Here is a 20,171-nt window from a genome sequence, read left to right on the forward strand (position 1 = left end):
CAGTGAAACCCTAAATAACGAATACATCGGAAGAATTTATCAAATGTCGTCTTGACAATGTTTCGTTGAGTTTTATACAATATTACGTTAATTTCTGTATTTGCGAAAATAAATAAATAGCCATGAATATGCGGGAATAGTTTTAAAGAGTTCCATATAACCATTTAATTAAAAAATTAAATATCTGCAACATTCCATCATCAGAAAGTGAAGAATACGACATTTGATGAATTCTTTCGATGTATTCGTTATTAAGGGTTTCACTGTATCACAAGGTGTCCTAATAAACTTGTTAAATAAGTGACGACTTTTGATCAATGCGGTATTTTTTCCTGAACACAATTATTGCAGTATTCAAGCTTAGACATCTAATATCGAAAACGCCTGGTTTTGAGATAATTGACGGAGATATTGCAAAATATTTACAAAGAAACTAATTTTTTTCACACAAACTCAAATTTCTCTAACCCTTTATCTTAATAACCTGATGGTTTAAACCTTAGATATTTCAAGCTTAAATTATTTGATCTATCAGAATTCATAGTTTAAAATATCTAAGGTTTACGACATTGGATTTTAAAGATATAGGTAATCAAAAGTCCTAGTTTGTGGGAAGAACTCAATTTCTTTCGATTTATTTAACACATCCATTTTGTCTTAATATCCAATATCTTCATCAATTTCTACAGACACAAGAAAGGAGTATATATAATCTATATATACGTAAGACGTACAGCCCTGTTTTTATACTTTCTTAAACATGCATTGATTATCAGAAATCTAAGACGACTTTCAAATCGTCTCTCAATTTCTATGTTTATTGGGCCACCATGTAGATTTTTTTAAGATCTGTGTAAATGCAAAGAAACTAAGTTTTTGCCACAAATTAAAATGTTCTGAACCCTATTATAATGCCCTTTGATATTTCAAACTATTAATTTTGTTAGATCAAAAAGTTCAAGATTAAAATATGAAAGTTTTGCACCATCAGGTTGAAAAGCTATAGGGATTATAAAATTTGAGTTTGATGCGAAAACCTAATTCCTTCAGATCAGAGGCTTCCTGTTTTGAATGAACACAAATTAAAGTATTGTAAACATTATATCTTTATAAACTGATGGTATAACACTTTGATATTTAAAACAAAGAGTTTTTGTTAATCTTGCAGATTTTATATTTAATGTTTACAAGGTTTATAAATCAAATTGAAAGGAACTATCCTATTTTAATTTAAAAAGTGGTATTTCCTATTTATGACCGGACCCGCTTAACATCTTTGTCTAAGCAAGAATAAATGAGTCATTCATGATTTATCTTTAGGTTAGCATTTGGGGTTTCTCTTTAAAAGTGACTTGCGGATATCGTGCTTCAGAAATAATGGAGGGGACCACATAAAAATTAAACCCTTTTACAGGGACTGTAAAGGAAAAATAAAAAAGGATACAGGCAGAAACCTGAGAATCTCAGGAGTTGAACGATATATATATAAAACATATATGTTCTTGTCTCGAGAAATTGATATAAAACTGTGCCAAAATTATACCAAAACGTATATATATATATATACATCAGATTTTGTATTCAAGACAGAAAACTTAACCCTATTCCTGCTGGGGGTGGGGGTCAATTTGACCCCCCCTGTAGTTTTTTTTACATAACTCAAAAAGTATTGGTCTGAGATTGTTGAAATTTTCTGACTTTTCTTACATACCCAAAGCCCTCCCTTTAGGCCTAAAACCGGGCTTTAATACTAACTGCCTGAGTCCTCAGGCACACTGCCTGAATGACTGCTTTTGCCTGTAACAAACTAAATCTTTGTTTTGACCAACTTTCACTTGTCAGATTTTGATAAAATTTAGCTTTTTGGAAAGCCTATAACATAAGGAAAAGGATTGCACAAGTTTTGCGAAAAAAAATTGCAAATTTTTTTGCTAACAACCTGTCAAAGGAAATTTGCACATTTTCAGTTTAATTAAAATTTTGGAAAATTTTTTGCAGATTTTAAATGACATGGTCAAGGGCTTTTCAAAAATGTATAAGTTTTCATTTTTTGGACAAATTTTTTTTTGCAAACATTTTTACTTTATAACTGGATTTTGCGATAAAAAATTTAATTTTTGCAAATTTTTTTGCAGATTCTAAAAGTAAAGCACAAGAGCTTTCTAATGATGTATCATTTGTCATATTTGGACATAAAACATGGGATTTAGAGGGGGGGTCAAATTGACCACCCCCCAAGCATATCCTGGTTTTCAAGTACCCCAGCAGGGTTAGGGTTAATTCAAACTTGGAATCGTGGTCTAATCCTTTGAGGGTAACCCTGTTTCCATGTAGTTGTATTATGTTACGAGGCCGAGGCCGAGGTTCTAAAAGTCTGTACTCCATGAACCTCAACTAAGGAGGTTGGGAAGAGGTTAAAATGTTCATGACAAACATGAGAGAATAACATTTTAGTCATTTACTGAACAGTGAATAGTTACACCCTTGCTTGCAACTAACAGATTAATTAGTTATTAGTTTTAGTTTACTTTGATTTCTTAATCTAAATCTGTAGAAAATGGCATAAAAAGCTTAATATATGGTTTTATAACATTTAAAATAAAAATTATGACAAGTAAGTAAACAACTTGGATAAAAATGAGTTCCAAAGTTGAAGCTCATTGGCTTTAAACTTGGGTCTTAAGAAATTGATATTAAACCGGTGGAAAGGAGTTTTATTTATTTAATAGTGAGATCATACATAATGATGTACAGGATAACCCACAAAGGATGAGACTGATAAAAGTTAAATTAGGTTTTCTACCTTGAATTTAATCTATTTATGGCTTACTTAAAGCTAAGGCAAAGAAAGATAAAAGTTTACAGCCGAAGGGAATAAAAAGAAACATTATAAAATCTGTACGATTTTGAAGTCTCATCCTTTGTGGATAACCCTGTACATAAAAAGACTGTATATTACCCAATACTCAATAATTATACAATATTACAAAACTAAAAGGGAGCTTCCAAAGGTTTTAACCATCAGGTATCAAAAAATAAAGGGATTAGAAAATTTGAGTTTGCGAAGAAACTAAGTTTTTTTATCTGATCTATTTCTAAGATGTGTCATGAAATTTTCTCTGATATTTTGTCTTTAATTTATAAATCCACATTTTATTCAATTCAATGCTTAAAAGAAAGCTTCAAATAAAAATAGCAAAATCAGAAAAAAGGACAAGCAGGTTTACAGTACAAGGTCTGAGTAGGCAGGAATTCAAATGAATTTGTTAATACTGGAAAAATACTAAAATTAAACAAGCAAACTCGACATTTTTCTCCCATAATTGGCAAAATCAACATTTTTATACTTAAGAAATTAAAATTAAAACTTCAAGTAAAAATTAGATTTACCCTGGTCAAATTCCTAAAGGACTAAAATAGGTTTATATTAAAAAAATAAGTTCCGTAAATTATATTAAAATATATTAAAATGTTATGAATTTGAAGGGAAATAAGACGATATTTAAACAAATTAAAGACATTTTTATGTTTATTTATTTAAACTTTTTAAGACTTTTTGATTCTAAACATCGTGGACATGCAGATCCTGACAGCCTACATTTGTTTCAGGTGGTGAGTTCATTGCAAACTGGATTCACTAGCTACGGGCTTGTACGAGTAAAAGTGTATGCAGTACGGTACACATAACCGGTAAACCCTATTACTGGTACATACAACGATAGTTATGTACATTTTTTTTTGCTAACCCATGCGAGGTTCATGTTTACAAGAAGCCATGCATTAATCTTTGGTTAAAATTTGAATTATTTCATCATCTCATGGTTCAAATATAGATCCGGAGCTTTCTCTGTTTCAGTCTATACCCGGAGAGAGTTCTGTCTGCAACAGTTCTGCTCTTTCATATTTCTAGGACAAACTCTAGCGTGTTTTACAGTCTACACAACTTTATCTATCTCAACTTTAGTTTTATAATCCTTATATCGTTGCAACAACATGGTGATAATCTTTAATACTTTAAAGTTTGACTTTTGTTTATGGTTGAAATTTTAAAGGTTGCTGCATGCATTAGAAAGTTAGAGTTGGAGTTATCTGTTCATATAAAACTATTTCTGTTTGTTTCATAATAATATATTTATTTTAATATTTCAGTATTAAGTAATAAAGATGAAACTTGGTCAAGTGAAGGAACATATTCTCACAGGTTCAACTCTAGTTGGGGTTTTAACAGGTATACTTGGCCCCTTCTCCGAAGTTCTATTATACCACTTAAAAATTATTTTTAAGAAGACAGGAAGCGTAATTCCAAGTAACCTTCATGCTAAGATGGCAATGCCGGATTTAAATCGATAACCTTTAAGTATGAATTATATGGTTTACTCAGACATTTTTTACATTCATGGTTTCATGTAACTAAAACTCTTAATGTGCTTCTTTTATTTGATGAATCATTTAGTTAATTGTTAACAGTTTTAAGTAAGACAGAATAAGAAATTTAGGTCCCAGAGTTTTAGGTTGGCATTAAAATTCTCATCCTTTTTAGGTAAGTCCGTATGTATATTTTATGGATAATTAAAATTCATTATTGTCTTTATGGAAAAATAATCTAAAACAGAAAAAGGAAATATAAGCAAGTTTTTAAAGAGAATTATTTTTCAATACTTTTTTTTCTGTGTTTAGGTCTAGGCCTGGGAGTAGCCTTGAAATCCTACAGCTCGCCTTGGACCCCCAGGTAAATATGTAAACAATGTGTCAACTCTACAGTGTACAATTTGTAAACTGTACAATACGTAAACTTTACAATGTGTAAACTCTACAGTGTAGAATGCGTAAACTGTACAATGCGTAACTGTGCAATTTGTAAACTTTACAATGTGTAAACTGTACAATTCGTAAACCGTACAATTCGTAAACTGTGCAAATCGTAAACATTACAATGTGAAAACTGTACAATTCTTAAACCGTACAATGCGTAAACTGTACAATGTGTAAACTTTACAATGCGTAAACTGTATCATTTGTAAACTGTACAATGCTTAAACTGTACAATGCTGTATAATTCGTAAACTGTAGAATGCGTAAACTGTATAATGCGTAAACTGTACAATACACAATGCGTAAACTGTACAATGCGTAAACTTACCATACACAATGCGTAAACTGTTCAATACACAATGCGTAAACTGTACATTGCCTAAACTGTATAATGCGTAAACTGTACAATACACAATGCGTAAACTGTACAATGCGTAAACTTACCATACACAATGCGTAAACTGTTCAATACACAATGCGTAAACTGTACATTGCCTAAACAGTTCGTACAAGGTGTAAAGTATAGGGTACACTGTAAATTTATCATACACTGTAAACTGTAAACTGTACAGTGTGATGTTTACAATTTGGATTATTATTCCATTTCACATTTATTTTATTTAATATTTCTTAAATTTTCAACAAAATAATTAATCGTGAAAATTGCAAGGATAGGCCAGCAATATTAATCTGATTAATAATAATTGATGCAGAGAACCCCATTTAAAACAAGGTTTGAAGGTTCTGTCCCATCTTTGTTGAATCTTAAAAAAAACTATTTCCAAGTAATTCTATAACACTGAACGTAAGAAAAATTTCATTTTATGCTTAATTGTTTGCACGACTTTGTAACCTCGCAACCTCTCTATAGTCTAAAGATTTTTTAAAAACATCAAGAATTTTTATTAAAGATAAAATGAACCTTAATTTAATATATTCAAGGGAAGCGTATTATGTTACATATCCTGGGAAACTGTTCCTTAACATGCTTAAGGTATATTTTTAATTTTGCAGAAGTTTTTTATATTTTATTTTATCATCATAATTAACGTTAAATATCCAACAAAAAAAAAGATAGTATTTAAAATAGCAGTTCACTTCAATTTCGAATTTGATCCCAATCATAAGAATGAGACTGTATTATAGTAAAACCCATAAAATTGTGGAATAGAGAGACGACAGCTAGCCTCAAGTTTTGATTTTAAATATAGTTCAATAAACATGAAACACAGAAAATGTTCAGTTTACCCATTTTACGTGAAAAGTTGATTTTTAAACTTCTGGTAAAACTATTTACTTTATAAAAACAAAAGATTTCTTGAAATTTGTCTTTCTATTACACAGAATTTTGGGACTATCTATATATATACAGTTTGGGACTATCTATATATATACAGTTTGGGACTATCTATATATATACAGTTTGGGACTATCTATATATATATACAGTTTGGGACTATCTATATATATATATACAGTTTGGTACTATATATATATATATACAGTTTGGGACTATCTATATATATATATACAGTTTGGGACTATCTATATATATATACAGTTTGGGACTATCTATATATATATATATACAGTTTGACCCAGAACTAAAGAGAATCGAAAGGATTTATAAAATGTCGTTTTCTAATCCCAATCACCCAAATCCGCTGGATATATTTAGTTTTTAATCAAGTAATCATATGGAGCTATTTAAAACTGTTCCCGCATATTTTTTGCAATTTATATATTTTTAAAAGCACTCAGATTTAGGTATTATATTATAAAACCCATTGAAAAATGTTCAAGACAATATTTTGTAGATTCTTTCGATGTATCTGAAGTTCTGGGCTAAACTTTAGTAAATCCAAACAAAGTTTCAAAAATAATACATTTTGGGCCCCGGGTTGACCCTCGTCAGTTACAATATGAACTAATCATCAAAACCCCTCAAAAAATTTTCTAGTAGAATCAAAACAGTGAAACATGACAGTTTTGAAAATATTCACAAAAAAAGAAATTAGAGAAATGATTCATAGAATTTTGTCTCTGTCCAATTACAATCTGATAAGAAATTTTAAGCTCTATGTTCAGTGCATGATCATACCTCTGATAGTTCCAAGTCTCATCTCAGCTATCGGTCAACTGGATCTCAGGTAGGCAAGGATCATCTAAGGTCGTCTTTCAAAATAAAATGTTACATTTGTATTTATAGACCTTTTCAAAATGTTATCATCTATGGTCGTCTTCCGAAACAGATGAATTTCTTCATTTGCATTTTAGAGTTTTTCAAAATATGATCTGTCGTATGCTTAGGTTTGAAAATATCTTACATTTTTCTATTCACTCTTACTGTAAACTTTGATTCCTTAAAAGAATAATCATTTACCTGAGATATCTTTATTGTTTATGTACAAATTGTTCAACCCCGTCAACACTCCACAAGTTGTGAGTTTGACTAAGCAAAATAATACTTATAAATTTATAGCTGAGCCAGAATTTCGTAAATTCTATCATACCTAAAGAAAATGTTATTGATAAAGACGACGTTAATGTTTTTTGTTTTTATAAATGTTATTGATAAAGACAACGTTAATGTTTTTGTTTTTATAAATGTTATTGATAAAGACGACGTTAATGTTTTTGTTTTATAAATGTTATTGATAAAGACGACTTTAATGTTTTTTGTTTTACAAATGTTATTGATAAAGACGACTTTAATGTTTTTTATTTTTATAAATGTTATTGATAAAGACGACGTTAATGTTTTTTGTTTTACAAATGTTATTGATAAAGACAACTTTAATGTTTTTGTTTTTATAAATGTTATTGATAAAGACGACGTTAATGTTTTTTGTTTTACAAATGTTATTGATAAAGACGACTTTAATGTTTTTGTTTTATAATGTTATTGATAATGACGACGTTAATGTTTTTTGTTTTTAAAAATATTATTGATAAAGACTACTTTAATGATAACTTCTTTCCTTTACTCTTTTTAACAAGTTTACGCCTATTTAAACATCAATGTTTAATTTACTAAATGACTTATGATTAAAGCCTAAGTCTGAAAACAGCAAATGTGCCAATCAAATAGCTGTACACTGAACACTGTACAGGGTCTCTGGAAAGATTGGTAGTAGAGCAGTACTGTACTATCTTACAACTACATTTATAGCTGTATCACTGGGAGTTGTACTGACAATTACAATAAGGTATGTTTTTGGTTTTAGATCAAAATTTCAAATACAGATTTTTTTTAAAAAGATTTTGTTTTAATTTTATGATTAAGCATGAAAAAAAACAGGAAAAAATAGTTACCACTAACTTAAAAATACAAAATGATTATTGTCTACTGCAGACCTCTTATAGTTACCACTAACTTAAAAATACAAAATGATTATTGTCTACTGCAGGCCTGGTATAGTTACCTCTAACTTAAAAATACAAAATGATTATTGTCTACTGCGGACCTAGTATAGTTACCACTAACTTAAAAAATACAAAATGTTTATTGTCTACTGCAGACCTGGTATAGTTACCATTAACTTGAAAATACAAAATGTTTATTGTCTACTGCAGACCCGGTACAGTTACCATTAACTTAAAAATACAAAATGTTAATTGTCTACTGCAGGCCTGGTATAGTTACCACTAACTTAAAAATACAAAATGTTTATTGTCTACTGCAGGCCTGGAATCGGCGGTAATGAGGAACAAGTAAAATCGGCGACTGGACGAAATTCTACTACAGGTTATTAATCAATAAATCAATTAATTAATCAATCAATTAATAACTCATCTAATCATTTAATCAATTATCTATAAAATAAGATAAAGTTTATTGCTGTTTAGCTTGCTCACAACAGCACATAAATTCTTATCATTACAGGCAGAAAAAAAGAAAACAAGCTGAAAATATTTGAAGGGAATGAAAACGTAATTTCAAGAAGAGGAAATTTTCAAAATTAAATAATTTTAAACTAGAACAACAGCAATATCTTACAATATTTACATTACTTTGTGGACTATGGGCATACTCCTCGGCTTCTTAGAATAGAAGTCTATCTCCCCAAAATAACCTGTTTTTAAAAGAAATTATGTATGTGCTTCCTTTTAATACATAATTCCTCATAATTGGAGAAATGTTAAAATGTATCTACAGAATCTACGTTTGATGATTTGACCCAATAATTTGTAGTGGATACTCTGCTGGATCTATTAAATGTATCTATATTTATTGTAGTGGATACTCTCCTGGATCTAGTATATATATCTATTTATATTGTAGTGGATACTCTGCTGGATCTATAAAATGTATCTATATTTATTGTAGAGGATATTCTGCTGGATCTAGTAAATATATTTATATTTATTGTAGTGGATATTCTGCTGGATCTAGTAAATATATCTATATTTATTGTAGTGGATACTCTGCTGGATCTAGTAAATATATCTATATTTATTGTAGTGGATACTCTGCTGGATCTAGTAAATACATCTATTTATATTGTAGTGGATACTCTGTTGGATCTAGTAAATATATCTATTTATATTGTAGTGGATACTCTGCTGGATCTAGTAAATATACCTATATTTATTGTAGTGGATACTCTGCTGGATCTAGTGATGAACTGCTTTCCTCCCAACCTAGTGCAGGCCACTACCCATCAGTACAGGACAGAGATACTATATCCAGGGAATATACAAAGGTAGCAGAAAGTTCCAACAACAGATAACTATATCGTACAAATCTCAGCAATTTTCTTATGTATTTCTGTATAATTCTAAATTTGTCTTGTTTTATTACATTTTTTTTCTTGCTCTAGAAATTAATTTTCTTGTTCTAGAAATTATTTTCTTGCTTTAGAAATTATTTTCTTGCTTTAGAGATTACTTTTCTTGCTCTAGAAATTATTTTTCTTGTTCTAGAAATTATTTTCTTGCTCTATAGATTATTTTTCTTGTTCTAGAAATTAATTTCTTGTTCTAGAAATTATTTTTCTTGTTCTAGAAATTATTTTTTGCTCTAGAAATTATTTTCTTGCTCTAGAGATTACTTTTCTTGTTTTAAAAAAAAATTTTTTTGCTCTAGAAATTATTTTCTTGTTCTAGAAATGAATCAGACACGGGAAGTACTCTTGACCCTGAAGAAAAACTGACCTGGGAAATGTCGTCTTCCTGGAACCGTTCCACGAATATCCTTGGACTGGTTATATTCAGTTGTGCTACAGGGATCGCTATATCTCTTTCAGGTAAAATTTATCTAAATTTACAAACAAAAAAAGAGAATTCTTATTTCCAATTTCTGAAAACGAAAACAGTTTTCGTTTTAGACATCTCACTAGAACATCTTTTTCTCTACAGTACTTTTAAACTGCAGAGAAAGACGACATGGAACAACATGCGAGTTTATTTGAGGTTGTCGTAACTGTAATCAAATAGTTTTATAAACAGCTTAAAAATCAATTTATGAAATGGGTCAGTCTACTGTGGTACACTGCATACTTGTTGTGTTTTCCCAAGAAACATATCTCTCCGCCATAGAAACTGTCAAACTATGTCGACAGTTCCTACTATTTCCTACATCTACTTCGATGTCAAACTTCCTCTGAATGCATTTGGGCAACTAGAGGGGGGGGGGCGAACCGAGTTTCGCCTCCGTCCTCAGCAAATTTCGCCCCCCCCCCCTCTATTGACTCCAGCAAGATCAAATTTTGTCAATAAAGAAAAAAAACGTACTATTATCTCGTTGTCGACAGAAAGAATGGCAAATATTCTTAATTTATCTTCTCTAAAAAACATATTTGTAACAAAACCTGACAACGTAAGAAGAATAACAAGAATGCAGACTATAAGAGGAAAACAGGGTAAGCCACTTACTGGCAAACAAGGACGGAGGGACTTAGATTATTATGGCGTATGGACAGACGAAATACTGCCAGAAACTACTTAAAAATTAGGACTGAACAGACCTACGATTAAGGGACTATGTATGACTATATATGACTATATATGACTATACATGACTATATATGACTATACATGACTATTTATGACTATATTTGACTATATATGACTATATATGACTATATATGACTATATATGACTAGTGGATGCATTACAAAAAATTGCTGTAGAATGTAATTGAGGACTTTATATACATAGTTAATATGACTAAGCCAGGGACTAACAGACACTAAGAAATACATGAAAAGACACTAGAAGAACCAAATTTTTGGCCCTTTGCGCACATGTCGTTCATTTTAAAGCTTTTGGAATTCTATTTTTTAACGCAAGAACAAGCCATGGATAATATAAAAATTTGGTATATTATTGAGCACAGAGCCAATCCTCCAACAATTAAAAAATGCTGTTTTTTACTTAAAATCCTGAAATTGCAGCGTTTTTTTTTAAACTTTCTTATTGCACTTGAATATTTGAATATTTGAAATAATAACTTGAGTTTATCAGTCGTCTTCCTAATCCCACTGTACTGTTCTGTAATCCCACTGTACTGTTCTTTAATCCCACTGTACTGTTCTTTAATCCCACTGTACTGTTCTTTAATCCCACTGTACTGTCCTTTAATCCCACTGTACTGATCTTTAATCCCACTGTACTATTCTGTAATCTCACTGTACTGTTCTGTAATCCCTCTGTACTTTTCTGTAATCCCATTGCACTGTTCTGTAATCCCACTGTACTGTTCTGTAAGTGTACTGTTTAAGGTGAAGATGGAAAACCGTTTCTCAAATTCTGCACTTCTGTCAGGTACATTAGACATATAGCATTGTTATGTACAACTTAACATTAGTTATGTACATTTTTAAAAACAAAATCAATTGCTAATTTTGTTTTTAATCGACTTTTTGGGCTGGGATCTCACAAAGTAGCTTACGCAAAATTGTATAAATTTAATGACATAGCAAGTTTAATTTACTCCTTTATAGTATATTCATGTCAAAATATCTAGTCACGTGATAATATAGGACTGAATTCACTGAATTCCCATGTTTATTGGGACACCCTGTATATATCTAGTCACGTGATGATGAAACTGACTGGATGGATTATCTATATAATATATATATCTAGTCACGTTATGATGAAACTGACTGGATAGATTATCTATATAAAATATATATCTAGTCACGTGATGATGAAACTTACAGGATGGATTATCTATATGATATATATATATCTAGTCACGTGATGATGAAACTGACTGGATGGATTATCTATATAATATATATATCTAGTCACGTGATGATGAAACTGACAGGATGGATTATCTATATAAAATATATATCTAGTCACGTGATGATGAAACTGACAGGATGGATTATCTATATAAAATATATATCTAGTCACGTGATGATGAAACTGACTGGATGGATTATCTATATAAAATATATATCTAGTCACGTGATGATGAAACTGACTGGATGGATTATATATCTGGCTCCTATAGGAGTTTGCTTCCTTATAGCAGGAGAAATCCTTCATATGAACAGTATTTTAGGTAATTACTGAAAACAATTAGTTATTGTGGACAATTGTTAAACTACAGGGTGTCCCACAAAATATGACATGAGAAAAGACGTGAAGGTAGTCGTGAAAAAATGATAAAAAATTATGATTATTATTTAAAGATCTTTACTTTTATACCTTGAAAAGTGAATGCCGAACATTTTTTTTCAAGGTCAAAGACGACCTTCCAGTATATTTTTAACTGTCATGTTTCGTGGGACACCCTGTATATTAATGAGACTGATGGAACACATGTTAATACTGATTAAAAACCGTTCAGAGAGAATTCACTTCATTTTTTTAAATTCATAAAAACCGTTTAGGACTTTGTAATTTAAACAATCCACATGATCCTTTTTATAAAAAAGAGATATAAGTTGCAAAAACCAAATCCTCAGCGATAATTCATAATTAAAAGAAAAAAGATGGAAAAGACGACAAATATTCCTTAGTTTTCTGGTTCTTACTGCTCTACATCATTATATAAAACCTTCTCAAAGATGTTGCACCAAATAGCATTACATAGAATAAACATATTTAAACTATGTATATATAGTTTGAAATGTAATCATGGGGACCAATACAAAAAATTCTTCCAGAAGTTTATTTTTCATATTTTCAGACGAGTTGGTGAAACTCGGCTGGTATCTCTTAGTTGTAATTCTAGGAATCTCCTTGCAGGTTACAATACTTTTAGTTTACAATTCTATGACTCTCCTTGCAGGTTACAATACTTTTAGTTACAATACTAGGCATCTCCTTGCAGGTTACAATACTTTTAGTTTACAATTCTAGGCATCTCCTTGCAGGTCACAATACTTTTAGTTACAATACTAGGCATCTCCTTGCAGGTCACAATACTTTTAGTTACAATACTAGGCATCCCCTTGCAGGTTACAATACTTTTAGTTACAATTCTAGGCATCTCCTTGCAGGTTACAATACTTTTAGTTACAATTCTAGGCATCTCCTTGCAGGTTACAATACTTTTAGTTACAATTCTAGGCATCTCCAATTGCAGGTTACAATACTTTTAGTTACAATTCTTGGCATCTCCAATTGCAGGTTACAATACTTTTAGTTACAATTCTAGGCATCTCCTTTCAGGTTTCAATACTTTTAGTTACAATTCTAGGCATTTCCTTGCAGGTTACAATACTTTTAGTTACAATTCTAGGCATCTCCAATTGCAGGTTACAATACTTTTAGTTACAATACTATGCATCTCCTTGGAGGTTACAATACTTTTAGTTACAATTTTTGCATTGTACAATTATTATATTACAACTTTTTTGGGATATATTGAAAATTTCTTAAATTAATTTATAAAGCGTCACTTCACACGACATTTTTTAAACCTTCTCTCAAACAGATGTCTAGAAAAGTGACTTGTACGGTTTTATTTTACAGAAAGAATGCAGTAAAACGTAAGAATTAAACACTCTCCCGACAAAAAAAAACGACAATAATTTCATCATTGTTAATTAAACGGTCGTGTTTCTGCAAAATATTGGACGATTTTGCAAATATCACAGAGTACAGACAATTCTTGGTACTTTTTCTAATTCAAAATACAAAAGTTTGACGACTAGTTTTCTTTAATGAATGCCATTTTTTTGGCGCAAAGTTTAAACTAAAAACTATGTCACACAAAAAAACTAACCAAAAAATATATTTTCTTTAAAAATAATTTTCCAAAAAGATTTAACTTTTATTTTTTAGGGTGGAGTTATTTTGCCTTTAATATATACATTAATCACACGATCTCTTCCCTTCTCCTTCATAGGTATTCTACAGTGATTACCAGATAACTCTGGAACAGGAAGACGACTTTTAGAAACAAGTTATTAATTTAATTTATACATAGCAATTTTTTAGTGTAAACAGACCCATTCCACTAAATTAGTAAAACTATTTGCTTTGCAACAACATCAAATAATTTAAATTATTTATATAATGTCGTCTTACTATTCTGTTGTTTTCTGGTTATCACTGTATGCTTTTCATGTCTTTTACAGACGACTGTTTATTCAATTGCTATGATTTTTAAGAGAGCAATAATATGTAACTAGAAATTGTACACAAACCCCCTTTCACTTAATATGTTGAATTTCAGCCTACCATGGTAAAACTGTTTGTTTAAAATTACTTAAAATTGATGCAGGGCTACACAATAAGGATGAGACTGTAAAGACGACTTAAAATTCCTAAAATATGACGATCCCAAGGTTCAAATATGTCTTCTGCCCTAAATATAACCTTTTAATGGCTTACTATATGATTCGGCAAGCAGAGAAAAAGGTTTACAGTTGCAGTGAATCATATATACAAGAAAATAGACTGTATAAACTCTGTACAGTAGTCTCTGAAGTCTCATCCTTTGTGGGTAACCCTGTATAAGACTGTCAACTTCCTAATCCACATGTTTATAGGTCCCACCAGCTGTACAAAGACACAAAATAATATTATATTTTATCATATGTTAGGAAAGATGGGTCCTGCTTTAGCTACTGCATTTGGTACAGCATCAAGCTCTGCTACTCTTCCTGTTACAACAAGTAACCTGGAGGTACATAAACATTACATACAGTACTATTATCTATATATTGTCATCAGCATCAAGCTCTGCTACTCTTCCTGTTACAACAAGTAACCTGGAGGTACATAAACATTACATACAATACTATTATCTATATATTGTCATCAGCATCAAGCTCAACTACTCTTCCTGTTACAGCAAGTAACCTGGAGGTACATAAACATTACATATCTATTATCTACTGATTGTACTCAGCATCAAGCTATGCTACTCTTCCTGTTACAAGTAACCTGGAGGTACATAAACATTACATAGTACTATTATCTACATATTGTACTGTTTCAACAAGTAACCTGGATGCATAAACATTACATAGTACTATTACCAACATATTGTACTCAGCATCAAGCTCGCTACTCTTCCTGTTACAACAAGTAACCTAGAGGTACATAAACATTACATAGTAACTATTATCTACATATTGTACTGTCACTAAGTAACCTGGAGGTACATAAATATTACATAGTACTATTATCTACATATTGTACTCAGCATCAAGCTCTGCTACTCTATTATCTACATATTGGACTGTCACGTTTTATTTATTTGCATTTATTCGAATTACTAGTTCCAGATCCGAAGAATTGCGAATGAATCGATCATTTTGGTTGTCAACTTAAATCTCGATATAATAACATTTTTCACTGAAAGCAATAAAGGTTTTATCCGATTTTGGCAAAAGCAGACTTTTTGATTAATTTAATCTGCTTGAGGTTGGAATATTTCGAGTTTAATCTACTCAAAATACAAAAGATGCCAATTGGTGTTTTCTGAACGGACTTAGAAATGATTTGAAATCGAAAGTTTCGACACAATTTTTTTAAAAATAATTATTTTTTAAATAGAATGGAAACAAGATTGATCCCCTCATATCTCGGTTTGTTCTTCCAATTGGAGCAACAATAAACATGGACGGTACTGCGCTATACGAGGCGGTGGCCGCCATCTTTATCGCACAGCTGACAGGTAAACTTTCAGAACATCTGACAGATACCTTTAGAACAGCTGACAAGTACAATTTTAGAACATCTGACAGGTACATTTTTAGAAAAGCTGACAGGTACATTTTCAGAACAGCGGACAAGTACACTTTAGAACAGCTGACAGGTACATTTTTAGAACAGCTGACTGGTACATTTTTAGAACAGCTGACAAGTACATTTTAGAACAGCTGACAAGTACATTTTAGAACAGCTGACAGGTACTTTTTCCCCGTGAGTGAAATTGATCCAGTTATTAATAGAAAAACATGGATATTTCCATGTTTATGCCAAGGCAAAAGTTTAAACGGATTTTATGTCGTAAAATTAATGGTTTAAAGGCTGGGACAGTACTTCAAATAAACCGAAGTTTTCAGTGATTGAAATTCCCTTCAAGACAAACAAATCTGTACAAATACAAAAAACAGGCTTTAGGAAAATTGATAGAAATTTGCATTAGCAAAAAATAATTGGGATAGTTTTCATTTTTGGAAAAGTCCTGAAACCTTGAAATTAAATATTTTTTTTTGAGAATAAGATTATGAAAAGCAAAAGCTAAGTAATTATGAAAACTAAAGTCAGCAGTCAGCATGCTGAAAATACCTAATCAATATGCTTAAAACTTTGCACTTTGTAAATACAAAACTGTACAAAAAATCAAAACTTTAACCAACATATTATTAATATTATTGTTTGTAGGTTCAAATGTGTTATTTTGCAGGTATGAATCCCAGCCTAGGGCAGATCATCATAATCTCAATAACATCAACTGCAGCAAGTATTGGAGCTGCGGGTATTCCTCATGCAGGTTCCTATTTATATAAAATTGCCATGTATTTATTTTACTCTTTGTGAGGCCCTCAAAATTGTTCCTTCAAAATAGCGCGCTCTCAATAGTGCGTCCTAACTTTGTGCCCTCTCTGTGCGTCCTCATTAATAGTGTTTAATTATCTAAAAACTGCGTCATACATACTTTACAACATAATTGTTTTTATATTGTAGGTTTGGTAACACTTGTAATGGTGCTGGAGACCGTAGGTCTTCCTAGTGAATCCGTTTCTATAATCATGTCTGTTGATTGGTTGGTAGATAGGTTCAGGTAGGTCTGTTGACTGGTTGGTAGATAGGTTCCGGTAGGTTTGTTAACTGGTTGGTAGATAGGTTCAGGTAGGTCTGTTGACTGGTTGGTAGATAGGTTCAGGTAGGTCTGTAGACTGGTTAGTGGATAGGTTCAGGTAGGTCTGTAGACTGGTAGATAAATACAGGTAGGTCTGTAGACTGGTAGATAGGTTCAGGTAGGTCTGTTGACTGGTTGGTAGATAGGTTCAGGTAGGTCTGTAGACTGGTAGATAGGTTCAGGTAGGTCTGTGGACTGGTAGATAGGTTCAGGTAGGTCTGTAGACTGATAGATAGGTTCAGGTAGGTCTGTAGACTGGTAGATAGGTTCAGGTAGGTCTGTGGACTGGCTGGTAGGTTCAGGTAGGTCTGCAGACTGGTAGATAGGTTCAGGTAGGTCTGTAGACTGGTAGATAGGTTCAGGTAGGTCTGTAGACTGGTAGATAGGTTCAGGTAGGTCTGTTGACTGGTTGGTAGATAGGTTCCGGTAGGTCTGTTGACTGGTTGGTAGATAGGTTCAGGTAGGTCTGCAGACTGGTAGATAGGTTCAGGTAGGTCTGTAGACTGGTAGATAGGTTCAGGTAGGTCTGTTGACTGGTTGGTAGATAGGTTCAGGTAGGTCTGTTGACTGGTTGGTAGATAGGTTCAGGTAGGTCTATGGACTGGTTGGTAGATAGGTTCCGGTAGGTCTGTAGACTGGTAGATAGGTTCAGGCAGGTCTGTAGACTGGTTGGTAGATACGTTCAGGTAGGTCTGTAGACTGGTAGATAGATTTAGGTAGGTATGTAGACTGGTAGATAGGTTCAAGTAGATCTGTAGACTGGTAGATATGTTTGGGTAGGTCTGTAGACTAGCATAAATGTTAAGGTAGGCATGTAGACTAGTAGATAGGTTCAGGAAGTTCTGTAGACTGGTAAATAGGTTCAAATAAGTCTTTAGACTGGTAAATAGGTTCAGATAGGTCTGCAGACTGGTAAATAGGTTCAGATAGGTCTGCAGACTGGTAAATAGGTTCTGATAGGTCTGCAGACTGGTAAATAGGTACAGATAGGTCTGTAGACTGGTAGATAGGTTCAGGTAGGTCTGTAGACTGGTTGGTAGATAGGTTCAGGTAGGTCTGTAGACTGGTTGGTAGATAGGTTCAGGTAGGTCTGTAGACTGGTTGGTAGATAGGTTCAGGTAGTTCTGTAGACTGGTAGATAGGTTCAGGTAGTTCTGTAGACTGGTAGATAGGTACAGGCAGGTTTGTAGACTGGTAAATAGGTTCAGTTAGGTTTGTAGATGTGTAAAAAGGTTCAGTTAGGTTTGTAGACTTGTTAATAGGTTCATATAGGTTTGTAGACTGGTAAATAGGTTCAGTTAGGTTTGTAGACTGGTTAATAGGTTCAGATAAGTTTGTAGACTGGTAAATAGGTTCAGTTAGATTTGTAGACTGGTTAATAGGTTCAGATAGGTCTGTAGACGGGTAGATATGTTCGGGTAGGTCTGTAGACTGGTAGATATGTTCTGGTAAGTCTGTAGACTGGTAGATATATTCAGGTAGGTCTGTAGACTGGTAGATAGGTTCAAATAGATCTGTAGACTGGTAGATATGTTCGGGTAGGTCTGTAGACTAGCATAAATGTTAAGGTAGGCATGTAGACTAGTATATGAAATATATTTCCCTATTGCAATTTATTCATATTCAACAATAGGTTCAGGTAGTTCTGTAGACTGGTAGATATGTTCGGATAGTTCTGTAGACTGGTAGATATGTTTGGATTGGTCTGTAGACTGGTAGATATGTTTGGATAGTTCTGTAGACTGGTAGATATGTTTGGATAGTTATGTAGACTGGTAGATATGTTTGGATAGGTCTGTAGAAAGTTAATGAATTTATAACAGATAAAAAGTAAAACTTGAAAAGAAAATAATCATAAAATGGATCCATGCCTTAATTTTTGTTCCAATGCTACTTTTTTTATCAGGACTGCTGTAAACGTTTTGGGAGACAGTTTTGGTGCTGCAATAGTTGCACATCTCTGCAAAGACGACATTCTTAGGGTAAGCACAAATTAAATTTTTTCATCTTACATTTAACATTTGAAGCTATACATATTTCCGCTGAAAACAATTTAAAGTTTTAAATTAAATTCACAAAAATATTTTGTTTGCTAATTGCTTTTCAAGGATATTAAACATAATTATTTATTTGTGAAGGTGAATGGAGGTGTCGAGCTTGATGACCTATATAAACCTGATCAGATAGACGGGGTTGAAGGAGAGGTAGAGGAAGGAAAGGAACTACTTCTAGTACACAACTTACAACAAGAGAAGGAAGAGGTAGACTGATTTAAAAGAAAATATAATATCAAATAATAATCAATAAATTTTAGACTTTTAAAACAATTTAAGACATTTAGACAATTTTATTCAATTTTAGAAAATAATATTTTGTCTTTGTTTCAGAAAAGAGAAAGTTTCAGTGCTCACACTTCTAGAAGTAGATCTAAATGTGTTCACATGTAGATCTGTACTAGACTAGTCTCACAGATTTAAAAACTTTACAATCGAGTGTAGAGTCAGAATTTCAATTTTTATGTAATTCCTATTTCAATTTTATGAAATATAAATATTTGCTTAAAAACTTATGAATACTTGGTACATGAATATATATATAGGAAAATGTTATTCATAATAAATGTGCATAACATTTATCTATATAATAAAACAAGACATTCGTATATATATATGTTGCGTAAAGCCGGCCAAACTGCTGGACCGATTGGGCTGAAATTTTGTGTAGACACTCTTAAAATTTTTTTTTCTTCAAAATTTTTTTCTACGGGCAGCGCCGGGTATTTCAGCTAGTATCCAATAGAGTGCAGCCTTAAGTTAGAAACGTGCTTACAAATCTTATTCTTTGTAATCCAAAAACTTGACTATTGTGTTACATTTTTGTTTTTACAATAGAATATTTTATTTTTATTTTTTTTTTCCCGAGAAATTTGTATTTATTTGCTCGCCGCCGGTTTTCTTTTTGTGTTGTGGTTTTGTTCCGGTCAACGAGTTCATTCTTTTACACGTCTTTCCATTATATGATTACTTCCATATCCCCTTCTTTTTCAGTTCAACAAGCTTTTCATACAGACATATGA

The 20,171-nt window shown here is 31.9% G+C and overlaps 1 protein-coding gene across 1 annotated transcript; it reads left to right on the top strand.

Moving 5' to 3' along the window:
* The first annotated feature begins 4,149 nt into the window (after positions 1–4,149).
* LOC111712431 (putative sodium-dependent excitatory amino acid transporter glt-4) lies at positions 4,150–19,640 on the top strand. Its single transcript, XM_023487030.1, has 19 exons — positions 4,150–4,228; positions 4,678–4,729; positions 5,755–5,806; positions 6,901–6,962; positions 7,926–8,021; positions 8,499–8,560; positions 9,413–9,518; positions 9,922–10,061; positions 11,538–11,580; positions 12,231–12,331; positions 12,962–13,020; positions 14,062–14,125; positions 14,826–14,908; positions 15,784–15,904; positions 16,640–16,726; positions 16,921–17,017; positions 19,002–19,077; positions 19,234–19,356; positions 19,483–19,640. The coding sequence occupies exons 1-19, from the start codon at positions 4,165–4,167 to the stop codon at positions 19,540–19,542; spliced, it is 1,548 nt and encodes a 515-aa protein (XP_023342798.1). The 5' UTR covers positions 4,150–4,164; the 3' UTR covers positions 19,543–19,640.
* Positions 19,641–20,171: the final 531 nt, after the last annotated feature.

The sequence above is a fragment of the Eurytemora carolleeae genome, unplaced genomic scaffold (assembly GCF_000591075.1).
Source record: "Eurytemora carolleeae unplaced genomic scaffold, Eaff_2.0 scaffold1276, whole genome shotgun sequence".
NCBI classification, from domain to species: Eukaryota; Metazoa; Arthropoda; class Copepoda; order Calanoida; family Temoridae; genus Eurytemora; species Eurytemora carolleeae.